General features: G+C 37.0%; 1 protein-coding gene across 2 annotated transcripts; it reads left to right on the top strand.

The window, feature by feature from the left end:
* Nucleotides 1-385: 385 nt before the first annotated feature.
* LOC122081247 (rab GTPase-activating protein 22-like) lies at nt 386-19,375 on the top strand. Of its 2 annotated transcripts, XM_042648280.1 has the most exons (12): nt 386-544; nt 908-1,062; nt 2,575-2,670; nt 5,947-6,050; nt 6,822-7,174; nt 8,282-8,404; nt 9,304-9,392; nt 11,928-12,033; nt 16,538-16,635; nt 17,729-17,980; nt 18,694-18,777; nt 19,002-19,375. In XM_042648280.1, exons 2-12 carry the CDS (start codon nt 973-975, stop codon nt 19,014-19,016), a joined length of 1,410 nt encoding a protein of 469 aa, XP_042504214.1. In that variant the 5' UTR covers nt 386-544; nt 908-972; the 3' UTR covers nt 19,017-19,375. The 2 variants fall into 2 exon arrangements, with proteins under 2 accessions (XP_042504214.1, XP_042504222.1); XM_042648288.1 differs by having other exon boundaries at nt 406-1,062.
* Nucleotides 19,376-19,809: the final 434 nt, after the last annotated feature.

Raw genomic sequence — 19,809 nt, 5'->3', positions numbered from 1 at the left:
ATGAAGCATATAAAAGAAACGAGGTGGGTCCACAGACTCCACACTCATAAAGCATGGAACAGAAAAATGATGTGATTCACGAACACACACCAGATAAGGAGGAGAGCTGCGTGTTGCGTAGGACCGTGCTATTAGACCAGAAAAAGAAACAAAAGTAGTTGGGGTAATTCAGGATAGGGGCCCACCAGTCCAGCACGGCCTTGTCTGTCCAGTGGGCCCTAGGTCACCAAATTGCTCGGTTGCTTCCCAATCCCAAGTATTCCCAACTTCTATTCAAAATTTGCCACCTGTCACTATGCCACGTTGTCATTGTCTCGGACACGTCATCAGCGCTGTGTTCTTTTTTCTTTGGGAGCTTGTTTTAGAGAGAGAGAGAGAGAAAAAGTGAGAGATAAGAGTTAGTTGGTCGGTCTGGGTGGTGGTTCGAGCATTTAACGCTTTTAACGGACTATTCCGTGTTGGAAGTTCTATCGAGTCTCGTGGTCATGGCGTAAGCGGTGGTGTGATATTATAGAATGGAAGAAGAAGAAGAAAGAGAGAAGAAGTCGTCTTCTCCTCCATGAACACCTCAATTCTCTGATTCTTTAACCAACCAATTATATATTTTTTTTCTTTTTTCTTTTTTATTTTTCTGAATTAAAAAAAAAAAAAACCAATTTCTGTATCTATAATAAACAAATAAAAATTTCTCTCATTTTTTCTTTTTCAGTTTTTTTTTTCTTCTTCTCTGCGGCGAGTTTGTGAATCAAATCCCCATTTTTTTTTTTCTGGATCCCCTTACAAATCTTCAAAGAAAGGATTAAACATTTTCAAGGGGATCCAGCTCGCGCTTGCTGGTCTGGTTCATATAGGATTTCCTCTCATCTTTTTTTTTTTTTTTTTTTGGATATCTTAAATACAAATCCAGATTCCGATTGTTCTTCTGGTCGGTGATCATTTTGTTGCCGGATTCGTTCGAGTTTCTGTTTCGGTATGTGGAAGGACCCTGGTACTCCTGCTGATTCCTTCTATGAAGTTCGCCCTGAATGCAGCGATGTTCCTAAGACTCGCTTCAAGATCAAGGTTCAATTTATTTTCTATTTATTATAAGATATTTTCACGTGCTTGTTCATTATGATCCGTTGATTGCTTTATATAGATATCCTCTTTTGTTAGATTGCATTTAATAATTCTTGCTTCTAAATCAAAATTCTTCGTAATATTTATTGATTTTAATGTCTTTTTTATATTTCCCCCGATGAAACAATTGCCTTTTCTATGTTTTTAACATACCCATTGCTTTGTTTGAAAATTCTTCTGATGTTTCGGACTTATTTTCTGGTGGGAAATAATTATAATGTCATTTTTCCGGAGCCCGGCGAGGGGGGTTGCTTAATTTTTGTCATTATCTGTAAAGAAGCAGTAATCCTCTGATATTGCATTTGTAGGAGATTCAAGTAACTCAAGTCAATATTAATGAAACTTAGTTATAATTGATGGAACCTAGGATGCTGAAACATAGCGTCATCTGGTCTGAGGAAGCAGTAATCCTCTGATATTGCATTTGTAGGAGATTCAAGTAACTCAAGTCAATATAATGAAACTTAGTTGTAATTGATGGAACCTAGGTGGTGAAACATAGCGTCGTCTGGTCTGATTTGGCAACTTCGATAACAACAAAATTTTCAATATTCTATTTAACTCCAGAATCTAGAAGCTATAAGCATGACCATGACCTGAGCTGCATTTCAGATCACTGTCTTAACAAGTAAACCTCTGCTGTTAGATTCTAATGAGAAGCGGAATGTGAGAACTGTTTAATGTAACTCTCTGGAGCTTCTAGGGCAGAAAAATGATTCGGTTCTTCAAAGGATGATATATATATATATATATATCTATTCCATAAATCCTTATCTTTCCTCAAACACATACTTGCACAACCATATGTTGTCTCTTACTAGCATCTTGAGATGGGGCCAAACTACTATCTGAAAGGAACTCTACAAACTTGTAAACTCACTGACTGACTATGCAATGGCCTTTGACACTGTTTTCACCACACTGGCTACGCCTCCTATCTCCCATCTGGGGTCAGACTACTATCTGAAAGGAACTCTGCCGACTTGTAAACTCACTGACTGACTATGCAATGGCCTTTGACACTATTTTCCCCTCACTGGCTAGGCCCTCCTATCTCCCATCTGGGGTTCCCACCCCACTGTGAAAGAATGAAATAATCAGAATCTGCTTGGGAGATATGTACAGCAAAACAAACAAATAATAATTGCAGTAAGTCCTTTTTGAGCACTCTTGGGCAGTTTACACCTCAAACTCCTGAAAAATTACCATGAGTTTCAAAAACACATGAAAACTTCAGAATTCTAATTATTATTTTATCCAAATGAAGTCATTAATTCCTTTCCAAGATTTATATGACTTTACAGTTTACATTAATAAGAAAAATGTGTATCCTATTGCGTAATGAGAGCTATCCATGGTTGTTCATCTCAATTATAGTTTCTCTTCTTCATTTTGGTTTTATTTTATGCTGTGTATTATTTATACAGATCCTTCTATTCTAAAATGTTTACACAGGCTGGGAAAACTTTAAGTGCAAGGAAATGGCATGCTGCATTTACTCCAGAAGGTCGTCTAGATATCTCAAAGACACTTAGCAGAATCCAACGTGGGGTAAGGACATTGTTCTGGTTGAAAGCTTCTATAGACTTGTTTTAGGTCATCTGTGTAGAAGATTAAATTAAGCATTCTTTGTAACATTGTTTGCCCTCACAATAGTTTCTCAAATATGCAGTTCCTCTGGACAATCCTGTTCCCTAATAATTATCTCCTATGTGTACAAATCTTGTACTAGGTAGCTGTTGGTGTATGATGTCTTGTATTCCGTCGCAGTTTAATCCAGGGAGTACTGGTGCAGCACCTAGACAGCCAGGACGGCGGTCCCGCTAGCCGGTTAGCGGGCCGTGGGGGTTGCAAGGGGGGCAGGAGGCCCCCCTGCATGCAGGGGGTGTAGGGGGGCGTAGCCCCCCGGTCGAATTTTTTATTTGAGGGCAATTGTAGTTTAATCCGGATTAGGGTGGCAATTGTAGTTTAATCCGGATTAGGGTTTTTCGCTATATATATTTGTAGCGAGGGTTTCTTTCTCTGTAATGCAAGCAATACTGAGAGGTGTGAGGACGAGCGCTGTAACCCTATTCTCCATTGATAGTGAAGCAGGATCTCATCTCACCGGGGACGTAGGCAACCTTGCCGAACCTCGTAAAATCTGTGTGCATTGTTTGTTTTTTTCCATTATCTTCTGCATCGTTTTAGGGTTGCATTTCTACAGTAGCCTTGAGAAAAAAAACGTTGTTGTAGTTGGCCCCCAAGAGCTTTGAAAAATGCATCCATTATTTTCTTAGAACACAATTCCATCGTAAAAATAGTTTTGCATCCTACGTCGTGAAAATTCTGAACTGGTTATTTCTATTCTGAACCGCTATCACAGACTGCATGAATAGGCTGTGAGTGGGTGGAATTGATGGATCCCAAAAGTCTGGCTGAAAGTCTTTGGAATTGAAATCAAATCACCTTGAAGTTTTCTTTACCAATTATTGGTTTTTATTTCACATAGATATTCTTCTTGTTCTCTACTTCTATTTTTCCATCTTTTTTGGAAATACAGTCATGGTAGGTAGGAGTTGCTGATCTTCTTCAAATTGTTTCCTTCCCTTTCTGTTGGGTATATATGGTTAATGAGATATTGTTATCTCTGAATACCAACTGTCTCAATTCTTACACCGACCTTTTTCTCTTTTGCAGTGGACTTTTTTCTGAAACAAATTTTGTTGTTTTTCAGTCAAATTTGGATCTTGTTAGACCTGATGATCATTTTGATCAAATTGCTTAATGAATCAAAGAGTCACATTAATTGAGTGTAATCCAAATCACTTTTTAATCAATTTGAAAGGTACACATTATCTTATGTGTGTAGGCTGTTTTGCTGCCATCGCAAGATATCTTGGGATTGTTTGATTTACTTATTTATTTTAATTTTTCGTGATCAAAAGAATTGTGTTGCATATTCTAGTCAACACTCTCTTGGGGGAAAGAATTGGGGGAAAATTATGACACATACGTGTGCCCACAAATGATACCAAGGAAAAGAAGTGGGCGAAAACTCCCTTTGGCACTTCGCAAGAGTCGAACACTCAACCTCTCTGCTGTGATACCATGTGACACCATCTCGTGTGCCCTTTGGTGCCATGAGATGGTGTCACATGCAAATCCGTGTGTGTGTGGGCTTGAGGGGGTGTGTGTTTGTGTTGTTATACATTGTTGTAGCTTTTACTAATAGCTCAAGATTTTGAGATAAGTGGTTAGAACAAAGATCATTGACCATATTTGTCTCTAGTTACCACAAAGTGATCTTTTTAAATATTTTTGGGGTCAATTATAAATAAACAAGGTGACATAGAGAATGATGTTTCACATATAATTAAAGGGGTAGGGATGAAGTGGAGAGTGCATCCAGAGTATTGTGTGACTGATTGATTCCTTTATAGTTAAAGGAAAATTCCATAGGAATGTTGTATGTCCGCTATGATGTATGGGGTGGAATGTTGGGTAGTTAAGAAGTGTCATATAGATGAGCTATGTGTAGTGGAGATGAAGATGTTGAGATGTTGTGTGGAAAAACTAGGAAATATAAAGTAAAGAATGTTCAAATTAGAGTTGATTTGGGAGTTGCCCCGATTCATGATAAACTCTGAGAAAGTCATTTGAGGTGATATGACCATATGCAACGGTGACTTTCAGATGCACAAGGGGAGTGATCTATTTTGGATTGAAGAATCTAAAAGAGGTGGTGATGAAAGACATGCACAATTTAGGACTTGCCCCAAGTATGACCTTGAATAGAGCTGATTGGAGGGCTAGGATCCATGTAGCTGACCCCATTTAGTTAGGATTTTTCTGAGTCGTTGTTAGTGTCCATTTCCTTTTTCTTGCCTTTTACTTTTACCTTTTGTTAAGATATGTCATGGTTGGGGGTTTGTCCTAACCTTGATTTAGTTGATTATTTTCCTTTTTAGGTTATCTTGTTTCCTAGTTAAGCTAGATTTCTATATCCTAATTAGAATAGGTTTCTTTCTTATATTCTTTTGCTGTAAAAGGTACTAGTTACCTAATTAGATTGTAACTCATTGGCTATTGGCTAATATATATTGACGCGGGGGGGAGGGGACTGTATAACACAATTGGCTGCCCTCTTCTCTTGTTCTCTCTTATCTCCTCTCTCAGGTTATTGGTTACAGATCTTGGGTATGTAACACTTTTCTTTTTGTACTTTGCACAGATCCATGTAGCCAACCCCATTTAGTTGGGATAAGGCTGAGTTGTTGTTGTTGTTATTGTACTGTTACATTAATAAATGGATTAGGATTCAGAAAAATCTTGAAATTTTAATAAAATGCTACTCCCACTGTCCTACAATGACTGTCCTCATTTAAAAGTCCCATAATTTTGGGAGGAGAGTTTGAAGCATGGAAGACACTTATTTTCAATGTAAAGAGTCCTCTCCCATTTATTTTCTAAATTTAAAATTTGATAATAAAAGGAAATTTGTATTGTGGTGATAGTCGTAAACTTACGAAAAATCCATGACTTGATTTGCATGATGGACAGACCATTTGGGATGATGAAAATGGGAAAAAGGCCAGTCTTTGTGGGATGGAAGTAATAACACAATTCTAATTATCTTTGGATTACACCTTCATTCATATTGGTAAAAGCAACTTCTAAATTTATGATTTTCTTGTTTAATGTACACCACACTAAATTAATGATATGCCATGGGGAAATTTGTTATGTACAGGATTCGTCAATTCTATGTATGTCTACAAAAAATGAATTGTCAGTTAATGGTTTTTTTTTTTTTTTTTTAATATATATATATATATATCAAATCAGGGTGTTCATCCTTCAATTAGGGGAGAAGTGTGGGAGTTTCTACTCGGTTGTTATGATCCTAAGAGCACCTTTGATGATAGAGACGCAATACGGCAACGCCGAAGGTAATTCTTTTTCCAACTTCAGCATGCTGTTAGGAATTTTGAATCCTGATGTTGGTTCACTCCGGTAGTGAATGGAACAATAAGAGGAGGAGATATAGAAGGAAGGGAGCAGGGATTGTTGGGAAACTTATACTGAAGGGATTATGTATTTGGGCACACTGGGAGGAGCAATCCTCCATTTTTTTTTTTTTTTAAGGTCATCCTCCTTGTTTGAAACAATTATTCTGTGACACTACTTTAAGGAATTTTGGATATATAAATACTACTTAGAATGGGAATTTGTTACTTGGCTGTATGGTCTTTAGACCAGGAAAGGTTACATGGTCTGCGTAGAGCAGGCAACCTTTCACCTAATTTATTAATGTATTGGCTTTCAAATTGTATATGTGTATGGTTCTAGTTTGAAGAAAACCAGATCCTTATGTGTGCATTGACTGGTAAAAGCATTGTGATGTTTCATCAAGTACCTAAAGAAGTTAATTTGCATTTATTGTTCTTTCTCTGAGAAAATTTTATCTTAATTTTACCTTTGTCATCCATGCATTTGCATGTGTATCCATGAGCGGAGCATATTAACTAGGAACCACCCATTTCCGTAAAGGAAATAAGCCAAAGTCAAAGACATTCTTGAGGCTTGACAAGTATGCATCTTTTATTTGTATTATTTTGTGTAGTACAGTATTTGGTATGCTGCTATTTAGTGTTGAGGGTACATTTTGAAATTCCCAAGGATGTCATCTCTTGACTTCCTTCTTATGAATGCAATTTCAGGATGCAATATTCTATATGGAAGGAAGATTGCAAGCAGATGGATTCTGTTGTTGGCAGTGGCAGGATTATCACAGCGCCTTTAATCACCGAGGATGGTGTGCCTATTCAGGATCCTTTAAATCTTTTGGAAGCATATCCAAGTAAAGGATTGGCTTCAGCTCCTGAAGCAGATGGTGATACTTCAGACTCTGAGATTTCATGTGAAAATGAATCCAATAATGGTGCAAGTTCAAGCACGTATAATACGCCAGAAGAGGTAAAGGGGGAAAATAGTCATGTACCAAATGAGGCAACAAGCCATGTTCCTCTGGACAAGAAAGTAATCCAGTGGAAACTTACCCTACATCAAATAGGTAAGTCTTTTTCTTTGTGAGGATATTTATGGATTTATAACCTAGGTGCTTTCACTGCTGTTCTGTAATTGTCGTCTCCTTTAAAGTTGCAAGTTTATGGGGAATAGAAATTTATAATTCTGTAAACAAATTGTACTGGATTACCTATTCAAATCCTGGATTATTTTTGGTCATTTTCAAAGCATCAAAAGGCATTACTTTATGAAATTACCATTTCCTTTAGCTATTAAAATACCAAAAACTGCTTTAGAGTTCGTCATTCACGTTGCCACAAAGTGCTCTTTTGTTTGTTTTTGGGATATGACTTCTGATCCTATTTTTTCATGTTTCACGTTAGTATAGAACATTAGCTTTCTGCATGTGGATTCAGTTTTTCACTGCAAATATCTGTCTAGAAAGGCTGAACATAAATTTGCATTTATGGCTGTATCATGAGTGTGCTGCTTACATTTGCCCCTCCCAGACCCTGCAGTTGCGGGAACCTCGTGCACTGGGTTGCTATTTTTTTTTAGCTGTATCATGAGTGTAGAAGTTCAAATATTTTCTCTTATGATGGCACTGTTCTTTTTTTTCTCTCTTTCTAGCACGCGCGCGCACACACACACACACACACACATACAAAAAAAAAAAAAGGTTTTTGGATACCATTATTAGGTTTCTCACAAAACTTTTCTTTTAAAGAATTTTATTGACTGATTACTCTGTTTAGGGAATTGACTACCATTCCCCTCCCTGGACCTCACATAGGCGGGACTAGCACAGTGTAATGGCCCTTTTTGGGAATTGAATGCCATTATTAGGTTTTCTCATTAACATAGATTGTATGAAGATATATCGCTTTCTGTTCTCTCTCTTGCTATTTGAGAGCCCAGCTGCTCGTTTTTCTTTATTAATATATTATTTTCCCCTTTCTAAACCACCCCCCCCCCAAAAAAAAAAAAAAGGGTTCCCTCATAAGTTCTTTGTTCCTACCTTATCCATAATAATTTTTTGTAGGACAGAAACATGGGAATTTTATAACCTTCTATTGAACTTAAAAATCATGGCATCAATGTGTGTTTTCTAGCTTTAATATTAAGGAAAAAATTCTTTTTCTTTTTTTGCTAGGTCTTGACGTGGTTCGGACTGACAGGACGTTAGTGTTTTATGAGAAGCAAGAAAATTTATCAAAGCTTTGGGATATTCTAGCAGTTTATGCCTGGATAGATAAAGATGTTGGCTATTGTCAAGGTGGGTAATCAAATATTTTCCCTTTTTCGTTATAAGCAGTTGATACTGCACTCTCATTAAATTTGAGAAAGAATCTTAGTTGGGGAAGTTGGGAGCAGAATCCAGTATACGGTGTGAAATCTCTTGCCTAAAGTGGCCACGCCACTCAAGTTTTCTCCTCATCCAATTGGAGATAATGGCTAACCTTCTATTATTGCAATCTGTTGGGAAATTTTAGTTGACCAGAATTTTAGATGTTTGGAATCTTGTGAAAGATTGCTCGTCATTTCTCAACTTTTTCCTTCTTTGACACACAAAGAATGATCATAAGTAGAGAAATTTTATATTCATTAGGGGAGACTGAAGAAAAGGAAAACCTGCAAGGAGTCGAAATGGAAAATGGAACTGAAAAAGGCAATGATTCACCAAAGTACAGGAAATCTTATTATTTCTTAGCTGTTTCATCCAAATTCTGCAAAAGAAGTGAAGAGTTGATTTCCAGATTGTCAATTTTATGAATTTATGTAATTAGCGTATCTGGGGAATGATATAATTACCCTTTTCAAATGAATAGAATGATTTATTGAAGAATTGGGGAAAACTGCAATGCAAAACAAACATCAATCTTGGGAACTTAGTAATTAAGGTCCCTTCAGCATGTACTTTGCAACCCTGAGAACTTATATTCTATCCTGCCGTCTTCTTTCCCTGGGTTTACTGCACCATTTGTTTAGTTTTGTGCGAAAGTCCTCCATGGTCAGGTTTTTCCCTTACCACACCTCACCAATTGATTTTGTATCTCCAAATTATATGTATTTATGGTTATGGTTCCTTAATTAAGAAAACTGTTCCATGATTTCTATGCTTACTGTTTGCAACAAGGTGCTGAAACATGTGAACTCATATAAATTACTGAGCAGGAATGAGTGATCTTTGCTCCCCAATGATAATACTTCTTGAAGATGAAGCAGATGCATTTTGGTGCTTTGAACGCTTGATGCGCAGATTGGTAGTATTTCTTGTTCCCTCAAATATGAGAACTCTTCTGCATACAGACACCATATGAATCCCGTGTATTTTTGGAGATTTCTGTACTATATGCTATTTTAAATATTTATAATTTCTCTTTCACTAATTTGATAGATTCATAGTACCTAATGCATGAAACATTCGCACCCCCTTTTCTTTTTTAAATTAAGATTTTGTGTAACAAACCCTTTGTATTTTTTCTATTAGCAGGTGTATTTTAATATCTTCATGTATTCTATGTTAGAATAGCTTTTTCTGTTAGCAGGTGTATTGCTTAGAAACATCTTTCCTCTTATTGTTTTCCACATGTTTGTTTATTACTGATGTTTATGGCCCATGGTTCAATCATCTTCCATTAAGAGCACCTACAAAGAGAAGGCTCGTCCTTGAATATTCTGCAATTTCTTTCTTTCCCATGCTGTCCAACAAATGACAAAAGATGAGAGGTTTCATATGAGATGCCCCCTTACAAGTTCCACCCTCCCCTTCCACTAGTTTCCCTTTCTGGCCAAGCATCATTAAGAACCTAGAAAATTCAAGGTAGCATCAATGAAATTTCGATGCTCCTCCAAAATGTGGGCCGAAGTCTCAAAAGTAAAGAGATGGAATTGAGTAAAAGGTGGCTGAATTTCCCACTCTTTGCTTTCATTCGAAAATGTACTACTATTCTTAATGAGATTGTTATATGACATAACCAAATCTTATGCTTTTGTTATTTGATGAGTAGTTCATGAAACAACTTGAACTTCTGTAATCAGGCTTCACCTACTTCAAGGATGTTTGTTCTAGCCCGAAGATTTATGGTTGAAACACTGTTAAAAGTGTAAGCTTCTGTTGATGTGAATCATGTGATCTGTTAGAAGTGTTAGCTTCTGTTAATCCAACCTTTTTTTTTTCCCCCAATTTGTAAACCTTAAATATTTCTGTTGGCATAAACCAGTGCCCTGAGTCCTCAAGTAATTGGTTTGCTTCCGAATTCATGCTCATATTGACTTGACAGAAAGCAAATACTGATAACAACAGGATCAAAACAGTAAGAGAAGTCCAGATTTAGGTAAAAATTAATAACTCCAGATCCACAGCTCCGATCAGGAGATCCTCCTCGTCAAGTGCTAGTTTATAAGCCTAGAACAGATACTTATTAGCAAGATCTTAAAGTTGGATCTGCTTGCGTGGACAATACCTAGTGTCACTAGGAGAACACAAACCTAATCAATCAACAGATCTTTTGAAGCATTAGATGTCAGATATTCAGATTCAATACAAACAGTGTCAGATCGTGTATTTCTATGAAATCAGTGACTACAGAACAATAAAGATTAGTTCTTGAATCCTCACCTAAAAGAGAAACTGCTAATACTCCAACTCAGATTAGGAATACAAGATTCATCCAGCAAGATGCAATTTTGAAAGCAGAAAACAGATCACGCTACTGACTGATTGATGTTTATGATGTTAGAACAGAGATCAGACCTGTGGATTCCTAGTTACCAAAATTCCCAGATAGAATAGGAAGGTTGTATCGCAGGGATGGATCTGGTTCTGTTGCAGGCTGCTGTGCCAGTACTTGCTTTGCTCTTTGAAAGAAGTCAAATAAAGAAGAAGAGGAGATGGCCTGGGTTTCTCACTGCAAGGTCTAACTGGAATCAACACCAGTGGTTTCTCGGCTTCACCACCCAGAAAAATGCTCCTAAACACCACAAGAGGATGCTTTGACTCACCACAGAACAAGAAGCAAAACTTTGCATATACTGTCAAAAATCATGGGTAGCTTGTACCCCCCATGCTTTATTTATAATAATCAGTTAAAGAGAATCACATTCCAATAAGGAATAGTGATTCATAACAGGACTCAACAAACAAATCATATGTTGTCCAGGAAATATTCCCTATGTGAGGACAGTTGTCCTAGTTACAAACAATAAACAAAAGAAAACATAAACACAGCAGGACTCCTCCATGTGAAGGATTAATAGATTCCAAATAAAATTAAAGACAAAATATGACACGACACTTTACTGATCCACGAATTGAACCAACTGACCCACCGAACCACTGGTTCGATTCAGAACTGACCTAAAACAAGACAACCAGACCCAAGCCATGTTATGCCTGTTCAACCAGAACTAGGCCACTTTAAGCGTGATTCTTCTTGGACTTATTACACCGGTAGGTCTTCAATTCTACTTCAGAAAGACTTGTGACCTTTGAAGTCTGAGTTATTGATACATATATCAACATGCTTTTGTGTCTTTCCTAGTCATTTGGAACCTTAGAATTAATTAAGAAATGCATTGGAATACTTCAGAAATTTTTATCTTCTACTTAGTGCAAAATCTAGTTTGTTCCATGTTCAAGTCAACAGTTCAGAAGTAGCTTTAGTGACTTTTGTACTTCCTTAGTTTAAGCATTCAATTCTTGTTTTTCTGAAAATTCACTAGATTCTTTTCCTTTTCCTCATTTTAATTTAATTTCTAGTGGCTTATGAGATGCTTTGTTATTTGAAAATTTAAAGCGAGCAAATTTCAGATGCACAGAAAGCTCAGTTGGCGTGGAGACACAACTTAGTAATCTAGCATCAATTACTCAAGTACTTGACCCAAAGCTTCATCAACACTTAGGTACTGGTTTCATTCACATATTTGGCCGTTTGGCCCTTTCTTGGAATCTAGTTTGCCATATGCTTTATTTCCATTTTGAGTTTCATATTCTCAAAATTTTCAATTCCTAAACTCCACTTATTTGGTTGGTGATAAATATGTTTCCTTTCCATTTAATCAGCATCAGAAGCCATTAGAAAAATGTGCACAATATAAAACTTAGATATTGCTAGGTTGTAGAATCCCAAAAAACTTTTGGTTTGTTACTTGGAAAAGCATAAAGGAAGTATCTGTGATCTGTACTCTTGTCACTGCGGGGCAGGGGGGGGGGGGGGGGAGGGGTTATCATGCACCTATACTAAATGTTCTCATGATTTGTGTAGTAGTTTACTTGACTGTAGGGAGTTCATAATGCCAAGTTTCTGCCACTATTTTATCTTCTTGGTTCATTACCAAACAAAACATTATAAAACTTTTATACCCCAACTATTCAAAGCAGGAGCTGCCTCCTTGAATGTAGGGAGTTCATAATGACAAGAATCTGCCACTCTTTTATCTTTTGTGGTTCAATACCAAACAAAGCATTATACCTCCTATAGATTTTTATATCCCGACAATTCAAAGTAGGAGCAAGGTTTAAGATCTCACTCTCGCCCCCCATCTTGCTGATCCAAAAAAGAGAGATCTGACGAGATCTCGCCGAGATCATGTATTTTTTCCCGGTCGACTTGGTGGTTGGTCTTGGTGGCCATATGGTTTTTGTGGCCCCTGAAACTTGGAATTTAACCTATTTTAGGCCTTCTGAACACAATGGAAACATCAGTTTTTTAAAAAATCAAACCTAAAACGGTACTTTGACTTCATAACTTATGTAAGTAATCTCCGACTCTTCGGACCCTAGGCCAATATACTCCATTCCACAATCAACACAGGACACAACATAATCATAAGAATTTAAAAGACATAGATAATTTCTTAATTGTTTAAAAATTATCATTGATGACTGATTAGTCACATTCACATACATTGAAAATTAAAGTAACTCCAAATGTGGACGAGGAGGTAATATTCTCTACTCTTTAAGCTTCAATGAGTGTAGGAATGGAGATCCTCGAGCAAAAGCTCCAAAATCCTTGCTCCTTAATGTGTTCTATTCAAAAAAGTAGAGAGAGCGGCGAAATATAGGGGAGATCTTGGCAAGATTTGGTGAGATCTCAAAATCTTGGTCGAGTTTTTGTACAATTATAAATCGCCATACATCTCGTCTTGCCTTTTTGGAAAAGAGAGATATTAGTGAGGTCTTGCTGAGATCTTAAACCATGAGCAGGAGCCTACCTCGTTTACTGTAGGGGGTTCATAATGCCAAGAATCTGCCACTCTTTTATCTTCTGTGGTTCAATACCAAACAAAGCATTATACTTCCTGTAAATTTTTATACCCCGACAATTCAAAGCAGGAGTGGCCTCCATAGCAGAACGTCTCTTTTAAGTATAAATTCTTTCATTTTTAAATGTAAATGCCTTCCAACTCATACCCTTGCCCTACCTGGGTAACAACCTCATGATAAATGGAAAAATTGGTGAGGTTTTCTCTTTCATCCTTACCTACTATTGTTAGAGAGGAAAACATGTTTCATTTAAGTTTTGCAATCAGTCTGGTTAACCTCATTGATTCGAATTTAAGCTATTGTTGGAGGTACTTTTGAAGATGAGTTTGTTCTCCTTGAGCTCCTGATTTGCTATTGAACAATTGCTGCCATCGGTTCAGCTTCACATCAATTCATTTAATGTGTACCTTGGACAAACTTGGGAAACATTTAGGTGGCAAGTGCTGCCTTAGGATGTTGTTACCTTGTATGCACAAAATGTTTCCTGTTTTCTCTTTAGTTACACTATTTTCAGCCAGAAGACTATAGATAATCTCTCCATTCCATAATCTATCAGAATCCCTTATATCATGCACGGTAAGTCTATGGTAAGTTGGTTCTGGTTGTCAATTAATTTTAACATTTTAATGTCTACAATCCTATTGAGATGTAGGTATTGAGTTTCTTTTCAATTTTTTTTTTTTGGTAACAAGGTATTACGGTTGACAGCTTGTTCTTAAATCAAAGAGGTAGATATCATTTATTTGGCTAACTAGCCATTGCTAGGTTCCCATATTTTCTGCAGTTGTTTATCTACTTAATTGTTTGTTTTTTATGCAAAATATTTTGGTTCCAACATTGGTCGAAACAAAATATAATGCGATAGTGAAGGAATACAAGATTTCGGTGTTTCACTGAAATTTCGACTGAAATGATACTTTAGATTTATAATAAATTACTATATTTCACAAAAAATGGGTTGAAATTTTGACCCATTTCGCTGGTTTCGACAGGAAACCATGGGACAACTGTGATATTTGTGATTTTTGGCTAAATGACTCCCGTACAAGCATGGAACAAGTTGTTGAGTAGCACTTGTTAGGCTGTTATGGAGGACTTCGAGCATTTCTTCCACCGTACTATGACTTGTCCAGCATTTATCATACAGTTGGTTGATAACTTGCTTTGGTAGCAGCAACAACAACATTCCAATGGTTTTTTTATCCTGCCCAGAACTCAGTGTGGTACTAGGACTCTAAGATGAGCATAGGGGTGACTTGCTTGTATTCTTGACTCTCATATCTTTGACTCTTTGTAACAAACAATGCATGATGTGCAACATTTGATAATTATGAAATAGTTTATAATTTTATGTTCATTGATTCCTAATGCATATATAAGTTGTTTTAATTGAATTATGTGTGCTTTAGTACTAAATTTTATGTGGAATGGTCCATATTAGAGAATGTATACAGCTGCATATAGTGTATAATACCAAACTAGGGTCCAAAGTCAAAACTACCATTTTGGGTTTGTTTTTTCAAAATCTAAGAGTTTCATTGTATTTAGAGGGCCTAAAATAGGGCTTTCTAGAAGTTTTAGAACCTAATTTGACCATTTAGGCCTCAAAACCCTCCATTGAAACTTGTATCCGAAACCTTCCAGGTTTCAACTGAAATTTCGGTGTTTCCCAAAATATCGGTTTTAAGCCTGGTTTTGACAAGGCTGAAAACCAAAATCTTGAACTATGCTTCTTAAAACATATCTAATCTGAATTGTTATGTAAGAAGTCTCATTGTTTGGTGTTGACATGATACAACAACAACAACTCTGCCTTGTTCCAACTAAATGGGGTCGGCTACATGGATCTGATCAAAGACAGCAAAAGAAAAGTAGAAGTAAAAAAGGAAAGGAACTCAACACTACAAATCAGTAAAATCGCACCTAAATGGGGTTGGCTACATATATTCTTGCCCTCCAATCAGATCTATTCTAGATCATACTTGGGACAAGACCTAAACTACGCATGTCTTTCCGTTCTACTTCTCCTATGGTCAGTTTAGGCCTGCCCCTAGCCCTTTTAGCTTTTTTCAATTTGAATCAGATCACTCCTCCTTACTAGTGCAACCCTAATCCTCCATTGAACATCGCCATACCACCTCAAATGTCTTTTTTGGAGCTTATCCTGAATCGGAGCAACTCCCAAATCAGCTCTAATATGGTCATTACTCCCAGTTTCAGTGAAACCCAAGAAATGAATGAGACGGCTGATGAGCTTGCAAAACAGGGTATGACCTGTTTGAGGTTATGTTATGGTAATGATGTCCCTTTGTCTGTGTTTGATGGGCGTTCTGCTTGTATGCTTGCTTTGGGTAAACTCTCTAAGTGTTTTTCCTTCTTGGAGGATTGCGTTACTATATAAAATTTTCTATATTTATAGACACATTAATTTTCTTATTTATAATTATAGAAGAATTAATTATCCAGAAAAATCGATATGCACTCTGGGTGGAATTAGAAGACTCATACGCATGGTTTTTGGTATTGGTATCGGATTGGCTGTATCGGCCGTATTGTATTGGTATTAGCTGAGACTGACCTAGGATCAAGTATTGGTATCAGAACAGGGGTAAAATTGTAAAAGAAAATACCTTTTTTCTTTTTTAATGAAAAGCAAGGGTAAAATTGACCGATCTGACCGATACGGGCCAATCTGGTATTGGTATCATATTGGTATTGGGCCAAGACTGATACCGATAACTAAAACCGTGCTCATGAGGGTTTTTCTTGTGCTATTACTTGTCTGCCATGGTACATTTTATTTCCTTGGCGACACAACCAGATCAATAGTAAAACCAGTTTTTTGTTCCCACCACAGGTTTGAGTCATGGAAGTATAGATAATGTCAAGATTTAAACTCAAGTAGGAGATCCGGATGGGGATTGAGATATTTATGACTGATTTTTTTATATCCTTGTTTGTGATGATTTTCATCAATTATTTACCTTTATCAGGTTGAATTATTTTTCTCATCTTTATTCTTAAGAAAAATAGTTTTGGATCTTGAATTTTTCTTGCTTGTTATGTAAGTCAATGGTGCTCAAATTGCAAAACTAATGAGATTTTTTTCCTTACCTTTTTTATGACATCGGAGCACAGAAACTTTGGGTGGAGGTGACTATCTATTTGCATTCCGTATGCTTATGGTCTTGTTTCGTCGAGAATTCTCATTTGGTGACTCATTGTTCCTTTGGGAGGTATAATTCAACCACACCAGCTCTCAAACCAATCTGCTCACAGTTCCCCTTCTCCCTTTTCTACCTTAAATTTATTTTCAGGGTAATCAGTATAATATTCATAACTGACCTGTGCCATTTTGAATTAACTTATTGAAAAAGAGGTGCCTTCACTTGAACACATGACATTTGACAGCTAACTTGAAGCTCATCCTACAGCTATCTAGTTTGAATGTGTAGCAAAACTTAGAATTTGGAATGTCACTCTAGTTGAAAACAAATTTGTGGAAGAATGAATGGCAAATGAATGTCACATGAATGAGTATCTTACACAATTTTTTTTCTTAAGAATAAATTTCCGTATCATGGAGATGACTGGTCCATGTCTCTTTCCCTGGAGGGTCATTAACATGATTAGTGCTTTTACCAACTGATATCTTTTGTTTGAGGTGGAGGCCGGAATGAGGAAAATATTGTGAATTGAACTGGGTGTCATTGTCTGAGAAATTGTTTAGGTTCACAGGAAGGGGAGATCTGTGTTGCAGGCAAAGGGAGGTGAGGCTGAGAGAACCCCTTGCTTTGCAAACCTGTTCTTTCCTTTTGCAGTGTGAGAATTACTTATGATACTCCATGGATGTAATGTGCACAATCAAGTGATTTTTCTTTTCATCTTATTTCTTTGCTGGGTTATCATTAACTGATTTTTCTACAAGTACATTATTCTCAAATCATCTCACACAGCTCACTGATTATCTTCCTGGAGAATATTTTTCAGCTATTCATCACTAATTGTATTGATAAGTTGAGAAGTTTAACCTTTAATGTAGAAGAAGTTTTTTACATGCCGATGTTAAGATTGACCAGTTTGTTAGTTTTTGTGTTAAGCACCTGAATACAGAGCACCAGTTGTGAGGTCTAGTTTCTTATTTGGCAACTAATCGGGATCTCGAATATATGGATGGAATTGTTTCTATGAATGCAAAAGTGCACTTGTTTGTTTCTATAATAACATCTTTTTCTTTTCCTTTTTTGGTGGCTGGGGGGAGAGTGGGGGTGATGTGGGCTACATTCTTTCTGATAGAGCTTTGATATCTGCCGTTCAAAACTTGTACAGATGATGTGGGCCTTGGAATATGATCCTGACCTCTTCGAATTATATGAGGAGCCTGATCTAGCTAGCCAAAAAGGTGAGGGGTCTAAAGGAAAAGTGAAATCAATACGCCAATGTGGGAAGTTTGAGAGGGAGAATATGAGAAGTGGATCAGAAGCTCCTCTTCCTATTTCAGTTTTTCTTGTTGCCAGTGTCTTGAAAACAAAGAGCTCAAAGCTAATGCAAGAAGCACGGGGCCTGGATGATGTTGTTAAGGTAAAATGCCACAATCCAACTATAAATTCAATTTCCTAACATGGTAATTTTTTTTTTCCCCCCTATTAACTACCCAATGGGACTTTAACTACAGCTACAAGAGAGAGAGGGGCAGTGCTTTTTTTCTTTTGGGGCTGGGGGGGGGGTGCCTTATGGCACAAGGTGAAGACAGGAGAGTTGAATCCAAGATCTCTTGGGAGCCTGCACTTTACCAGCGAGGCACCAACCAAGAAAACAGTTGTCTTCATTAGGGATTTTTTTTTTTTTTTTTGGGGGGTGGGGGGGCACGCATCTCTGTTGCAGCAACAGAACATTTTAAAGTTTCTACCAAAACAAAAATTGTTGTAAAGTGAGTATTTAGAATCATTTTTTGTGAAAACATGATGGGTCATTTCAACCAGTTTGTCATTTGATGTGACACTGATCTACGGTTTGACTACCTCTACCAGAGTCTATTTTACCCATATCCTTCAGCACCTTTATTGTGCAATTACTTCCATATCCATCAACGAATTGAACACATATAAAAATTGTGTCGTCGTTGTATCTGGGTAGCATATTCTGAAATTAAGCCCCTCTATGGCTTGAGTAGCGTAAGAGTATAAACAGTGTATCTTGCTTGAATTGGTAGTCTTCTATGAATTCATTTTTCTACAAGACGTTGGGTTGTCTCCCTATCACCAACCTCTATTCATTGGCTTCTTCACTGTCAGATATTGAATGACATAACCGGAAATCTAGATGCCAAAAAAGCTTGCAGCGGCGCAATGAAGCTTCACAAAAAGTATTTAAAAAAGGTATTGTAACAATCGTCATTCTATTTGCTTGAAATAGTATTCTTCTTGGTCCAACCCAAGAATTGAAAAGTTGAATTCTTTTAACATCTCGAACTTGGTTTTGGTGCAATCTAGCTAACACATCCATCATCCATGATTTGTCTAAACACCATAGATTTCACATGCAAGGCTTACTGATTTATTGACCATTAAATTAGCCTCAATGTTAACATATTATTTTGCAGGCTAAGAAGACGTAGTAGTTGAGTTGAGGAATTTTCAAAAGGTCTCAATTTATTATCCCACCTACTCAATGAAATAAAGGGGTGGAGTTTTCATACTGAACCGTGTGAGTTGGCGAATACTACTTCCACCTACTCTCAGCTGAGGCAGTTCACAGATAGTAGTTTCTGCCAATGAACAAAAAATCTGGCTGAAGCCTATATACTAAAAGGAATTCCAGCAGTAGCATTGTTGTATGTGAAATTTTTGTCGTCGTTTTGTATACCATGAAATTTTACTATAAGGTGTGCGGTCATTTTATATTATAGTACAATTTGTTGCTTGTAATGATTGATGAAATTGCAAAGAAAATTTTGCCTCTTCAGGGCTTCTTCCATATCAGAAAAATCTCCGGAGGTTTCCTTTTTGGACATGTATGTGGTTGTGATCCTTTACTTCTGAAGAATGAGGAAAGGCTATGTAATGGCTGCTCTAGGTTCTAAGAAACCCACATGTCTCCCATCTGAGAATAACAGGGACTGTAAATTGAGTAGGCAAAATCTGATGTCTTGCAGTAATGGCTTCAAATATCGGCGTTGACTGATACTGATACTGATACGTATCAGCCATATTCAGCCTATCCTTACTAAGAACCGTTCCACCGATATGATTGACGGATACGGCCGATTTGATACTGATATTTGGAACCATGTTTACTTAAACTATTAGGTGGAGATGCCCAATTCATCTAAAAGTTAAATTTGAGCCACTTAATTTTTCTCCAATTCAACACATTCTCAAAAGGCAGTGTATGTTTTTTTTTTGGGTAAT

The sequence above is a fragment of the Macadamia integrifolia genome, chromosome 1, assembly GCF_013358625.1.
Source record: "Macadamia integrifolia cultivar HAES 741 chromosome 1, SCU_Mint_v3, whole genome shotgun sequence".
Taxonomy (NCBI): domain Eukaryota; kingdom Viridiplantae; phylum Streptophyta; class Magnoliopsida; order Proteales; family Proteaceae; genus Macadamia; species Macadamia integrifolia.
The sequence above is the reverse complement of the archived record's forward strand: the minus strand, read 5'-3'. Positions and strand labels throughout refer to the sequence as shown.